This window comes from Salvelinus alpinus, chromosome 10, assembly GCF_045679555.1.
Source record: "Salvelinus alpinus chromosome 10, SLU_Salpinus.1, whole genome shotgun sequence".
Taxonomy (NCBI): Eukaryota; Metazoa; Chordata; class Actinopteri; order Salmoniformes; family Salmonidae; genus Salvelinus; species Salvelinus alpinus.
This window is the reverse complement of record NC_092095.1, coordinates 55,006,047-55,018,215: the sequence shown is the minus strand read 5'-3', so window position 1 is coordinate 55,018,215 and position 12,169 is coordinate 55,006,047. Positions and strand designations below refer to the sequence as shown.

The 12,169-nt window shown below is 41.3% G+C and overlaps 2 protein-coding genes across 6 annotated transcripts in view; one reads left to right on the top strand and one right to left on the bottom strand.

Annotated features, from left to right (window-relative positions):
* LOC139532272 (sodium channel protein type 2 subunit alpha-like) overlaps positions 1-879 on the bottom strand; it is a 42,634-nt gene extending 41,755 nt beyond the window's left edge. For both annotated transcript variants that reach the window (XM_071329680.1, XM_071329679.1), the window contains exon 1: positions 588-879. The gene's annotated coding sequence lies outside the window, so the exon portion shown is untranslated. The remainder of the gene's footprint in view (positions 1-587) is intronic.
* Positions 880-2,752: 1,873 nt separating this feature from the next.
* Positions 2,753-6,479, top strand: LOC139532270 (putative nuclease HARBI1). Of its 4 annotated transcripts, none has more exons than XM_071329678.1 (11): positions 2,753-3,135; positions 3,425-3,495; positions 3,583-3,759; positions 3,850-3,911; positions 3,994-4,080; positions 4,168-4,209; positions 4,278-4,449; positions 4,529-4,564; positions 4,663-5,217; positions 5,499-5,610; positions 5,705-6,479. In XM_071329678.1, the coding sequence occupies exons 1-8, from the start codon at positions 2,978-2,980 to the stop codon at positions 4,540-4,542; spliced, it is 783 nt and encodes a 260-aa protein (XP_071185779.1). In that variant the 5' UTR covers positions 2,753-2,977; the 3' UTR covers positions 4,543-4,564; positions 4,663-5,217; positions 5,499-5,610; positions 5,705-6,479. The 4 variants fall into 4 exon arrangements, with proteins under 4 accessions (XP_071185779.1, XP_071185778.1, XP_071185777.1 ...); XM_071329677.1 differs by having other exon boundaries at positions 4,663-5,402; XM_071329676.1 differs by having other exon boundaries at positions 4,663-5,610.
* Positions 6,480-12,169: the final 5,690 nt, after the last annotated feature.

Sequence of the window (12,169 nt, the reverse complement as noted above, 5' to 3'; positions counted from 1 at the left end):
TTAATATTATGATGTCTGTCTGTGATAGGGATAAAGAAGCTTTGGGAATATCATACTCGGCCTGTGATCAATATCACAGCTAGAATGTTGTCCGATCTGTTCAAAGTTACACGAATCCCTCGAGACTTTATGTAGGCTGTTATCAACACATACGTATGTACTCAAGACATACATTAAAGCAATACATACTGTTATTATATCAATACATTAAATGTGACATATGAGTAGTAGTAACCGTTCATATTAGTACGTATTGCTGCGTAGCCTAATTTTCTCTGAACACGTCTGCTGTCCATGGTGCTGAAACGCGAATCAAACCAGAAAACACAAATTTGGGGCTCATACACCAAACGGCAGACAGAAACCAAATGGTAACCTACTAACAGAGCCACAGGTATGTTGTCATCATGAAACGCATAGCCAAACACATGAAGGTGTGAAACAAGTTAGGAATCGATGGATGGCTAATAAATCCGTCTAGACAAGTGCAGTGGTTTGCTTTTAAATACGTTATGTAGCCTTACCACGAACAATAAACACAGGCTACAAGTATAATCTGAAAGAGAAGGTGAGGCTAGTAGCCATACCTTAATTGTCGTGGATTCAAAACGAGCAGGGGAGGCGGCAGCTGTCGCCATATTGACGTATCCGTATATTTCCTCGAATTTACCGCTTCTCATTTGTAACATCTCCGCCCTACCACCAACATCTGACACGCACACAAGTCTCCAAAAACCGAGGCACTCAGATCATAGCTGGAAAGGGCGAGGAACATTAAGTAACACGAGTGGCTATCTCTTTCAATCACCACAATCCCTGAAAACACAGCGACGTGAGTGAGTGACAAAGCTTCTCAAGCGCGCGTCAGCCACCCAACTGAATGGGTGTGAATGGACCTCTCACAGTGCCTGGGCGTGCCCTTCCCCTTACCGGTTGTTTATTCCTTGTAATGGATCCACTATGGATGCTGTTAGCTGAAATGTGAATAAACATTTGTATTTTGCATCTATATTCTATTTTTACATTCTAAGTAGCAGTGTTTCATCTATAACCATGATAATATCTTATGTCATCTAAGAGGCAGTGGTGCCATCTATTTTTCCATTATCGAGACATGACCGCAAATGACTCAAGCTACTTGAACAATATCGATTATAATTTTTTTTTGCTCAATGCGTTCGTGTGTTTGAGTAACACACATTTCATGACCACAAAATCCCTGTCAATTTTGATAAATGCATTGCAAGAAATGTATATGTCAATTGAAGGCAAATCTGTTAAACAATAGGGTTCTTGTCATTGATATGTATTACAACTAATTAAAGGATCGAATTGCGACACCCATGTATAAAAAAAAGTAAAGCCATAATTTGGAGATGATAAGAAAGAAGCATAGGAAGGTAGCCTAAATAATAATGTATTGTCATTAATTGTCTATGTCAGGGGTTCCCAAACATTTTCACTCGGGCCCCCAGTGGGAACACTCCCATTGTGCGCTCACGCCACGTCTATTTCTATGGGCACAAGCACTGTTCATGACAAATCAACATCTTGAACCCCATTGAAAAGCTGTGGATGGAGTTGAAAACATTTTACACAAAGGCTCAGTGTCATTATCCTCGCGGAGAGGGCGCTAGAGTATTGAAAACAGGGGTGTTCCTATTTTTTGCTCATCTTTATCAAGGGTGCCAATAATTATGCATCTGGCTTATTGCCAATGATATCTCTAGATGTCTGACAGGGGGCGCTGTTTTAAAGCCACCACACAGCCATTTTGGCACTCCCCTCCGTTGTAAAAAAATATTTTGAAATGCATTTATTAATGTCTACATTCGTTTTTGACAAGTATGTTCTATAACAGACACCTTAATGCATACATTGAAATTATATTAAGGGAACTTAACATTATTTTATATATATAAAACATATTCCTTAAAAAAACACATTTGAGAGTACTAATGATACTTTGCCCACTACAAAAAAAAGAAATATTTAAATACATGCAATTTTGTCCTTTTATTGACTTACTGTTGAATTCCTTTCATTCCTGTGGAGGACTGCTCCTTCTGGCTTCAAAGCCTCCTATTGGCCATTAGATAGCATCAACCATCCAGGTTATCATTGGTTATCGTCTTTTATTGTTTGTGTGAATGTTTTCTGAAATCCAATAATAAAAATCTGTAAAAAAAATTATTTGGAACTCTGAGCTATTAAATAGAATGGATTGGCGATTCCGGATTTTCTGGCTTGATGTTGAAAAAAATACGGAGATTGTCACGTCCTGACCATAGAGAGACCTTATTTTCTATGGTAGAGTAGGTCAGGGCGTGACTGGGGGTTAGTCTAGTTTATTATTTCTTTCTGGTGTTCTAGTTTTGTCTTTCTATGTTGGTGATTTTGTATGATTCCCAATTAGAGGCAGCTGGTAATCGTTATCTCTAATTGGGGATCATATTTAAGTAGCATTTTTTCAACCTGTGTTTTATGGGATATTGTTTTGAGTTAGTGCACGTAGCACCGCTGTAGTCACGGTTTGTTTATTGATTTGTTGTGCTAAGTTTCACTTTCTAATAAATTATGTGGAACTCAACATCCGCTGCGCCTTGGTCCGATAATTATTCCAGCGAACGACAGAGATTTCCTAGATGCAGACTAGATGCAGGGTCCACTAGCCTACCTCTCAGCTGCTGCTCAGTCACTCCATGACTCTGCTTCCGCTTGTTCACGAGACAGTTTGAAGAAACGTAGATCTGGGGCCTGTTGCACAAAAGTAGAATTAAGACATCCGGGATAAATGACTCAGCTGAGCTCAATGAAGCCAAAACATGTGCGTCCAGGCTTAATTGGTTGCACAAAGACCAAGCCAGGATGAGCAGACACGGATTCATTAAGCCAGGTGAAACCAATCCTGGATAGGTGCGCGCTCACGGCTCACTCAAATAGACCCCGCCACAGATCACAGATTAACTGATTTACCATGGCAACTAGAGCCGCGTACTTTTCCCCGTCGGAAGCACAAATCCTCATGGAGGCATACGAGGAGGTAAAAGATATAATTAAGAAGAAAGGCAACACCGCCACAGTGATAAAGCAAAGAGAAAAAGCGTGGCAAAGTATTGCAGACCGCCTGAATGCGTAAGTAGTGCACAATTACACACTCACCGCTCCGCTGAAACATCACAATTACAATTCAAATATTTAATTCACATCTCCAAAAATGCAGTTGTACTGTAATTATGAAACGGTTAAATTTTTAATTGAAATGCACTGCAGATATGAGTGAAATTGTGTAAAGTAACTCCATCACACTGTATAAAGCTATGATAAATGTTTTGATATTTTTACTGAAAACAAGACAAAAATACCAAGTAATTTTTTGCAGTGTGACTCCATTAAATGTGTGTGTGTGTGTGTGTGTGTGTAGATTAAACATGAACGGGCCAAAACGGACATGGCAGCAGGTCAAAATCAAATACAAGAACATTCTGCAGAATGGTATGGTCCCTGACTAATATTTAACAAAGCACAAGCATATATTGTACCCAGAAGGTGCCTGCTCACACATTGTCTGTACTGTTTTAGCAGTGAAAAAGAATACCCACAGACAAGGCACGGGTGGTGGGTCACCAAAGGCTGACCTTACCCCAGCAGAGGACATGGCCTTGGAGCTAAATAAAGGCAGGCCCGTCTTAGAGGGGATCCCTGGGGGGAAAGAGACGAGCATAGGTTCCTCCCAAGATGCCACCCGCTTCATTCAAGGTATGTCCTTCCATCTCTACATGGGATACAACCACATTCATATTGAATCAATTTGGACTGTCTGACTTTGGTTTACCTATTGCCTTGCAGTGTCTGGCAGCACTGTGTTCCTGTTAGAGCCACCAGCACAAGCACCAGACGATGCTGATCCAGTGAGTACTCCATCAAAGGCATACTGTAGGCCTGGCATGTCTTGTCTACTAGCTTCAATATGAATCCGATTAAATGTGATAGGGTGAAGGCCCCAGTGCAGCAGCAACAGCACATGATGGAGATGATGATGAGGAGGAGACCATCTCTCTGGATTCCAGAAGGCATGAGGTATCATGTTAAGACTGTGAAAGTACTATTTACTCTACAATGGTGAGGAGTCCTCATCAAAATCAAAAAATCTAATTTCTTTTACAGGACCCAGATGCTATACAGTGGGAAAACCAGCCTGGCAACATAGTGCGTATTAATAAAAGGACACCACATCCTGCCAAATTCCAGCTGCGCTAATTGTATTGTGTTCACAGAGCTCACAAGCTATCAGAAAGTTGTATGGCAACCACCTCCGGCGCCAAATAGAACTGGCAGACATAGACATTCAGTACAAGAAGAAAAAGATGGAAAATCTTGCACTGGAGTCCGAAATAAAAAAGAGGACAATTAGGAAACTGGACCTTGAAATAAAAAAACTTGAGGGAGGTGAGATATGCCTTCAATGTACACTGTATGCTAACTGTAACACAAATGTATTATTCATTATTTTTCTTTCCTCCCCCAGCTCCAAGAAGATGACACAGCTCAAAATAAAAATTAGGTATATTCTCGTAAAGTCAAGTGAGCCATGACATATGAGCTCTTATTGTGAGCACACAGGACGGTGGCATCTTTCTAAGGTTTTTTTTATTTTCCCAGCAATCAGTACAACCAAGTCATCGTTATAAGGCATCGCCCTCTTTTGCCCACCCCCCCAGCACCAGGTGTGGCCACTAGCCTATATGAAGGCCCAAAATTGTGTGTTCCTTTCTGCTCTGACAATGGCATGCCCATTCGTGCGAGATGTGGTGGATGAAGAAGCACTTGTGCTGAGGAGAGCCTTCAGGCGAGAAAGGGTCTTCAGGGACCGGTTGGACCCACTGGCCTTCCCTGATGACCATCTATATGAAAGATACAGGTTTTCTGCAGATGGCATCAGGTATCTATGCAGACTACTGGGTCCCAGGATTAAGCACCGCACTGCACGGAGCCATGCACTGAGTGTGGAGCAAATGGTTTGTGTGGCCTTGCGCTTTTTTGCTAGTGGAGCCTTCCTGTACTCAGTGGGGGATGCAGAACAGCTGAACAAGGCCACAATTTGCCGCACAATAAGGAGTGTGTGTCTGGCTATCAAAGCATTAGCAGATGTCTTCATCTCCTTCCCTGGCCACAGAAGACTCTGTGACATCAAAGAGGAGTTCTATAGGATTGCAGGTAAGAGGATCTACAAATTACAGGACAACTGTTAACACATAGTAGGATACTCATTACTTTGTGTGACAGGTTTCCCCAATGTCATTGGTGCAGTGGACTGCACACACATAAGGATAAAAGCCCCCTCAGGTGCCCATGAGGCTGATTTTGTGAATAGGAAATCCTTTCACAGCATTAATGTTCAGGTGAACATAACTTTTTGATATTGTCCATTGACGAACACTCTGCATTGCCAGTGATGTGCATTGATTGGTGTAATATTCCTCATCTTATGATTTCAGATGGTCTGCAATGCTGACTGTGTGATCAGCAATGTTGTGGCAAAATGGCCTGGCTCAGTCCATGACTCCAGAATCTTTCGGGCCTCTGAAATCTATCAGTGCCTATCACAAGGTAAGCCACACAACCCCTATTTATAACCATCATGGCTGTGTCAAGAATATCACTGTGTTTATGAGGTAGTAATGATGAGATTTTGTGTTGACAGGTGAATTCTCTGGTGTGTTGCTGGGAGACAGGGGGTATGGCTGCCAGCCTTTTCTCCTGACACCTTTCACAGACCCCCAGGAAGCACAGCAGGCCTACAACCATGCCCATGCCAGGACCAGGGCCAGAGTTGAAATGACCTTTGGCCTCCTGAAGGCACGCTTTCACTGCCTTCACAAATTAAGGGTCAGCCCTGTTAGGGCATGTGATATTACTGTGGCTTGTGCTGTCCTCCACAATGTGGCCTGCCTGAGGAAGGAGAGGGCCCCCAGAGTGCCACCAGCCATGGACTGGGACAATCCGGCAATCTTCCCTGATGACGACAGTGGTCGGCTGCTGAGGGACCAATATGTGTTGAATTATTTTAGTTAGTATGTGTGCTTTCAATTTTGGTTAAATATGTCCTGCGGTGGCAGAGGAATTTGGGTTTTTTTGGGTTCGTTTTTTGACGAATTTGGCCTCTTATGATGTTTGTGCGGTATACTGTGTGTAATACAAGGCTGCAGGGAGGCTACTGCATCCATTCATTTGTCTGTTCAGTTGATGTGTATGGATTTGTCCTGCATTTATTTTAGTGTGCAGACATGCAGGGTGTGTTATATACAGACCTTTGAATGTGTATGTATCATTTTGTATAATATGCTTGGATTCTGTGCTTTCCATCTTGTAGAGTCACTGTGACTTCAGTTTCGAAAGGAGCTGATGGTTTACCTGCTTTGTTTTGTCCTTATTCAATAAAGGAACATAATGTTACACATTGTGTTTTTATATTCATATGGAATGTGTATTTGTTTATATGACAGAGTACTAGGGCCACACTGAAGAAAAAGGATAAAGTCATAAATTTATGAGGCTGGTTCTTTCTGCAGAAAAGCTACATATTGTTTTTACAGTTTTGATACTTATGACAATGTGATACTTAATATTCTGGCACATCAGCATGTCTTTGTTTATGAAACCATACTGAAGTACAATTTCACGAAATGCCCCACATCTGTCATTTTAACAACTGTCCTCCTTTAAAACAACTGGTTACAATATTATGACTTGTGTTTTTTTCCCCTCTGTGGCCCTAATATTCTATCATTTTATATATAGCCTTATAGTCTATGGGAAACTGTAAATTATCTAATGATAGCAACATCATCTAAAAATCATTTTTTATCCAAAATCATTGAAATTAATGATCACAAACGTTTAAATAATAACAGTGGGTCTAGTTATATGTGATAACAATGTATAGTGAGCAGTGAAATAACTATTGGTTTCCATTTGTGGTGACTGCTGACTGACATTAGGGATGAGATTAAATAGATCCTGGAATTTAGCCTGGTCTGGAGCAGGCTAGCTCCACAGAATAAATCTCCATGGTAATTTATACCATAACATATCCTCCTGCCCCCTATCCATCTTTAGTGCAACCGGATTACGGATCAATTGAGCCAGGATCACCAAGATATCCTGGCTTAATCCCTTATCCTAGTTTTGTGCAACAGGCCCCTGTTGTAACAGTAGGCTATTGCAAAAATAAGCACAACACAAACGGGTTGTTTAGCAATTTCGTATGTTATTCAGGAGGGGAGTTACATGCAGATAGGCGAGTTATATGTAGCCTACACAGCATATCGTACAAGTAAGTCAGACAGGCAGTCAATAGCGATTTAATGTTTAAACCATTGTTTAGCATCTTTGCAAACATTGGCTAAACTTGAGGCAGACTGCTAACTATATGGCAGCATAACTACAAATATTACATCACACAAAACGCTAATTGTTTTTGCCCCAATGCAATGGTGTAGACTATATCTTGCTTGTGCTACGGCAATATCTGTTGCAACAGACAGACGGTTGTATGTAGACTTCTTATACAGTGAGCTGCAAAAGTATTGGGACAGTGACGCTTTTTTGTTGTTTTGGCTCTGTACTCCAGCACTTTGGATTTGAAATGATACAATGGCTGTGAGGTTAAAGTTCATCCATATCAGGTGAACGTTTAGGAATTACAGCACTTTTTCTACATAGTCCCCCCATTTTAGGGGACCAAAAGTATTGGTACTAATTCACTTCTATGTGTATTCAAGTTGTCAAGTGTAGTAGTATTTGGTCCCATATTCCTAGCACTCAATGATTACATCAAGCTTGTGACTCTACAAACTGGTTGGATGCATTTGCTGTTTGTCTTGGATGTGTTTCAGATTATTTTGTGCCCAACGGAAATAAATAATGTATTGTGCCATTTTGGATTCACTTTATTGTAAATAAAAATGGAATATGTTTCTTAACACATCTACATTAATTTGAATGTTACCATGATTGAGGATAGTCCTGAATAAATTGTGAATAATGATGAGTGAGAAAGTTACAGATGCACAAATATCATACCCCGCCCAAAAACCTTCAGTTATTGTAATAGTGAGAGGTTAGCATGTCTTCGGGGTATGATATTTGTGTGTAACTTTTTCACTCATTATTCAATGCATCCAACAAGTTTGTAGAGTCACAAGCTTGATGTAATCATTGAGTGCTAGGAATATGGGACCAAATACTATACTTTTTGACTACTTTAATACACATAAGTGAATTTGGCCCAATACTTTTGGTCCCCTAAAATGGGGGGACTATGTAAAAGAAAAGTGCTGTAATTTCTAAACGGTACACCTGATATGGATGAAAATACCCTCAAATTAAAGCTATCAGTCTGCCCTCATTGTATTGTTTACAGTACAAAACTACTAAAAAATGTGTCACTGTCCCAATACTTTTGAAGCTCACTGTATATTTTTGGAACGTATGTTCAGAAATATGAGGAAGTGACATAGGCTACATCATCATATCAATCTAATTGTTTGAGGCTTCAGAAGAGGGTGAGTAAAGAGAGAAACATGGCTGTGTGTGAATAACACATGCACAGTATGGGATTTGGATTCTTAGATTTGAGAGAGAAGTTTCCAGGAAGGGAGGGACGGGAGCGAAAACTATTCGTAGCCTCGGCCTAAAAATAAATTCCAGCACACTGGTGATCTTGATCCTCCACAACTGCACCAATCTGAAAACACCAAATATAATGGCAGAAATCATAGTAGATGCTTTTGCTTCCACCTATCCAGCCGTTTCATTCAGATCAATGCAGAAGACGAAGGGTAGGACACAAGGTCAGGGTGCCACCGTAGACTATTGGGACGCAGGCTCTCTGTCAGATGGGCTGTAGTGTAGCGTGGGTGAAAAAGGCTACTGATCTGTCTTCTTAGCACAAGCCATACTTGAGCATTCTAAAGAACTGCACTTCCAACTTAAGAGCAACATGTGTTCTCTCTGATGAGGCACTCAGGGAGAACCGGTAAGCAGTGAGTGTGTGCCTCCGGAAGGGTAGCCACCCTGCGATTCTTGCAGGTCCCTGCCCTCTGCTGGTGAAAGTGCATTTTTTTACAACAAGCCAAGAAAGCAGTGTGCCACCAATCTCCTAATTATCCATCTCCATCAAATACACATCTAAACCCTCGCATGTCAAAATATACCTGAATTTAACACAGCACATGACATTTTCCTTTTTTTCAATGCCACACTTTTTTCAATGCCACACTCCCATGTGGAGTGTCTGACTGTTTGACATTCAACTGGCTCCTCATCAAGGGAAGTTCCTGAAGCTGCCTGTCATCATGGTTACACTGTTCTCTTCTCATTACTGTCTCAGTGATGAAAGTAATACTTGTGAGTTTCTGTCACATACACGCGCACGCAGTCACAAAAACACACACAGGCACCTATACACACACATGCACACTGTGCATTCGGAAAGTATTCAGACCCTTTGACTTTTTCCACATTTTATTATGTTACAGCCTTACTCTAAAATTGATTAAATAAAATGTTTACCTCATGAATCTACACACAATGTCCCATAATGATAACGTTTTTTGAAATGTTAGCAAATGTATTTAAAATAAAAAACAGAAATACCTTATTTACATAAGGGAAAGGGGGATACCTAGTCAGTTGTACAACTGAATGCATTCAACTGAAATGTGTCTTCTGCATTTAACCCAACCCCTCTGAATCAGAGAGGTGCGGAGGGCTGCATTAATCGGCATCCAGAAGTTTGGAACCACTCTTCGCAGAGCTGGTCGCCCGGCCAAACTGAGCAATTGGGGAAGAAGGGCCTTGGTCAGGGAGGTGACCATGAACCCGATGGTCACTCTGACAGCTCCAGAGTTCCTCTGTGGAGATGGAAGAACCTTCCAGAAGGACAACCATCTCTGCAGCACTCCACCAATCAGGCCTTTGTGGTAGAGTGGCCAGACGGAAGCCACTCCTCAGTAAAAGGCACATGACAGCCCACTTGGAGTTTGCCAAAAGGCACCTAAAAGACTCTCAGACCGTGAGAAACAAGATTCTCTGGTCTGATGAAACCAAGATTGAACTCTTTGGCCTGAATGACAAGCATCACGTCTGGAGGAAACCTGGCACCATCCCTATGGTGAAGCATGGTGGTGGCAGCATCATGCTGTGGGGATCGAGGGAAAGATGAACGGAGCAAAGTACAAAGAGATCCTTGCAGATCCTTGCTGAAAACCTGTTCCAGAGCACTCAGGACCTCAGACTGGGTCAAAGGTTCACCTTCCAACAGGACAACAACCCTAAGCACACAGCCAAGTACATGCAGGAGTGGCTTCGGGACAAGTCTCTGAATGTCCTTGAGTGGCCCAGCCAGAGCCTGGACTTGAACCCGATCGAACATCTCTGGAGAGACCTGAAAATAGCTGTGCTCCCCATCCTACCTGACAGAGCTTGAGAGGATCTGCAGAGAAGAATGGGAGAAACTCCCCAAATACAGGTGTGCCAAGCTTGTAGCATCATACCCAAGAAGACTCGAGGCTGTAATTGCTGCCAAAGGTGCTTACTTATGTAAATGTGATACTTCCGTTTTTCTATGTTTAACATATTTGCTAACATTTCTAAAAACCTTCTTTTGCTTTGTCATTATGGGGTATTGTGTGTAGATTGATGAGGAAAAAAACATTTAATCCATTTTAGAATAAGGCTGTAATGTAACAAAATGTGGGAAAAGTAAAGGGGTCTGAATACTTAGCGAATGCACTGTACACTCACATCACGCAAACACACACACATAATCTCCCAATCAACGATCACTCCATGGACAGACACACCCAAGACTTCAGTTTAGCATGACTTTCCAAGAAGAACAAACTCGGGTTTCTCCCAAACACCCTCTTTATAAGCCTTAAGGCATCTAATCAAACTATTGATCAAGCGCTGATCTAAACCTCGACCTGACATTCAAAGTGACCACAGGCATATGCAAAAAATATATTTAAAAAAATTGTCACAATGTGACATTCCAGACACATTACATTCTCCTCGAGTAGAAGGAGACAATTGAAGGTGTCTGGGATGTCATATTGTGACAAAATCTTTAGTTGTTTATCAGGCTGGCAGAGCATGTGACTGACCTCACTGTGCTCCTGAAACAATGTCAGCTATGTGACTGAGGTGGAGCTCATGTCTCCTGTCCCCTCTTGACATTTGGCTGTGACTCTGCTAACATTTTCATTAGAGGGCTAGTGGTGAATGTGAGTGCCTTGCAACAGCTTGACCCTTACAGCTCTGTGGTATTTAGGGTTATATCATGCCATAGTACTCAGTGGGTGTTGGGAGTTAGTTAGCCACTCAATACACTGTAAATCTACTGCACTTCCTGATTATTCCAAGACTGAAAAAATAGTCATTTAGTGGATAGGGAAAATTTTGAATAAATTGCCTCTATACACTTTTAAGGAATTGTGCTTGCTTCGGTCAAATGTTGATTTATTTAAAACTGTTCATTTAGTCAGATGGTATTGTTTTCTTACTAACCTCCATTTTGCTGGTGGACATGTGATTGTACAGGACAGGAAACCCGTAGGAGTCTAGGGGGTACACACACAAGCCAGAGTCAAAACTTCCCGAGTTACCTCTGACCTATTCAATAAACTGGCTCGAGTAAATAGTGCATTGAGATAACAAAGGCATGCGGGAAAACAGAGGAGGAAAATGAGTTCATATTATAATTACTGACTCTATTTCCTCACCTATAGATAAGAATATTCACTATGGGGTCAGGGTGCAAAATTTTACAGAAATGTTAAAGATGGATACGTTTAGATCTGTGTGCGTAGGCTGTAATAGTAGGGTGTTTTATTTATTTATTTAACCTTTATTTAACTAGGCAAGTCAGTTAAGAACAAATTCTTATGATGGCCCACCAAAAGGCAAAAGGGCTGGGATTAAAGAAACGAGGGCTGGGATTAAAGAAATGAAATATAAATATAGGACAAAACACACATCCCTACAAGCGAGACAACACTACATAAAGAGAGACCTAAGACAACAACATAGCAAGGCAGCAACACATGACAACACAGCATGGTAGGAAATGTTAATTATTCTAAGACAGCCACTATCATTTCAA

Excerpts from the sequence above, each read along its gene's own strand:
- LOC139532270 (XM_071329675.1), top strand. The coding sequence starts at position 4,746 with ATGAAGGCCCAAAATTGTGTGTTCCTTTCTGCTCTGACAATGGCATGC. Across the intron at positions 5,403-5,498 it reads TTCACAGCATTAATGTTCAG|ATGGTCTGCAATGCTGACTG; the intron begins GTGAACATAACT and ends TTATGATTTCAG. Across the intron at positions 5,611-5,704 it reads CTATCAGTGCCTATCACAAG|GTGAATTCTCTGGTGTGTTG; the intron begins GTAAGCCACACA and ends TTGTGTTGACAG.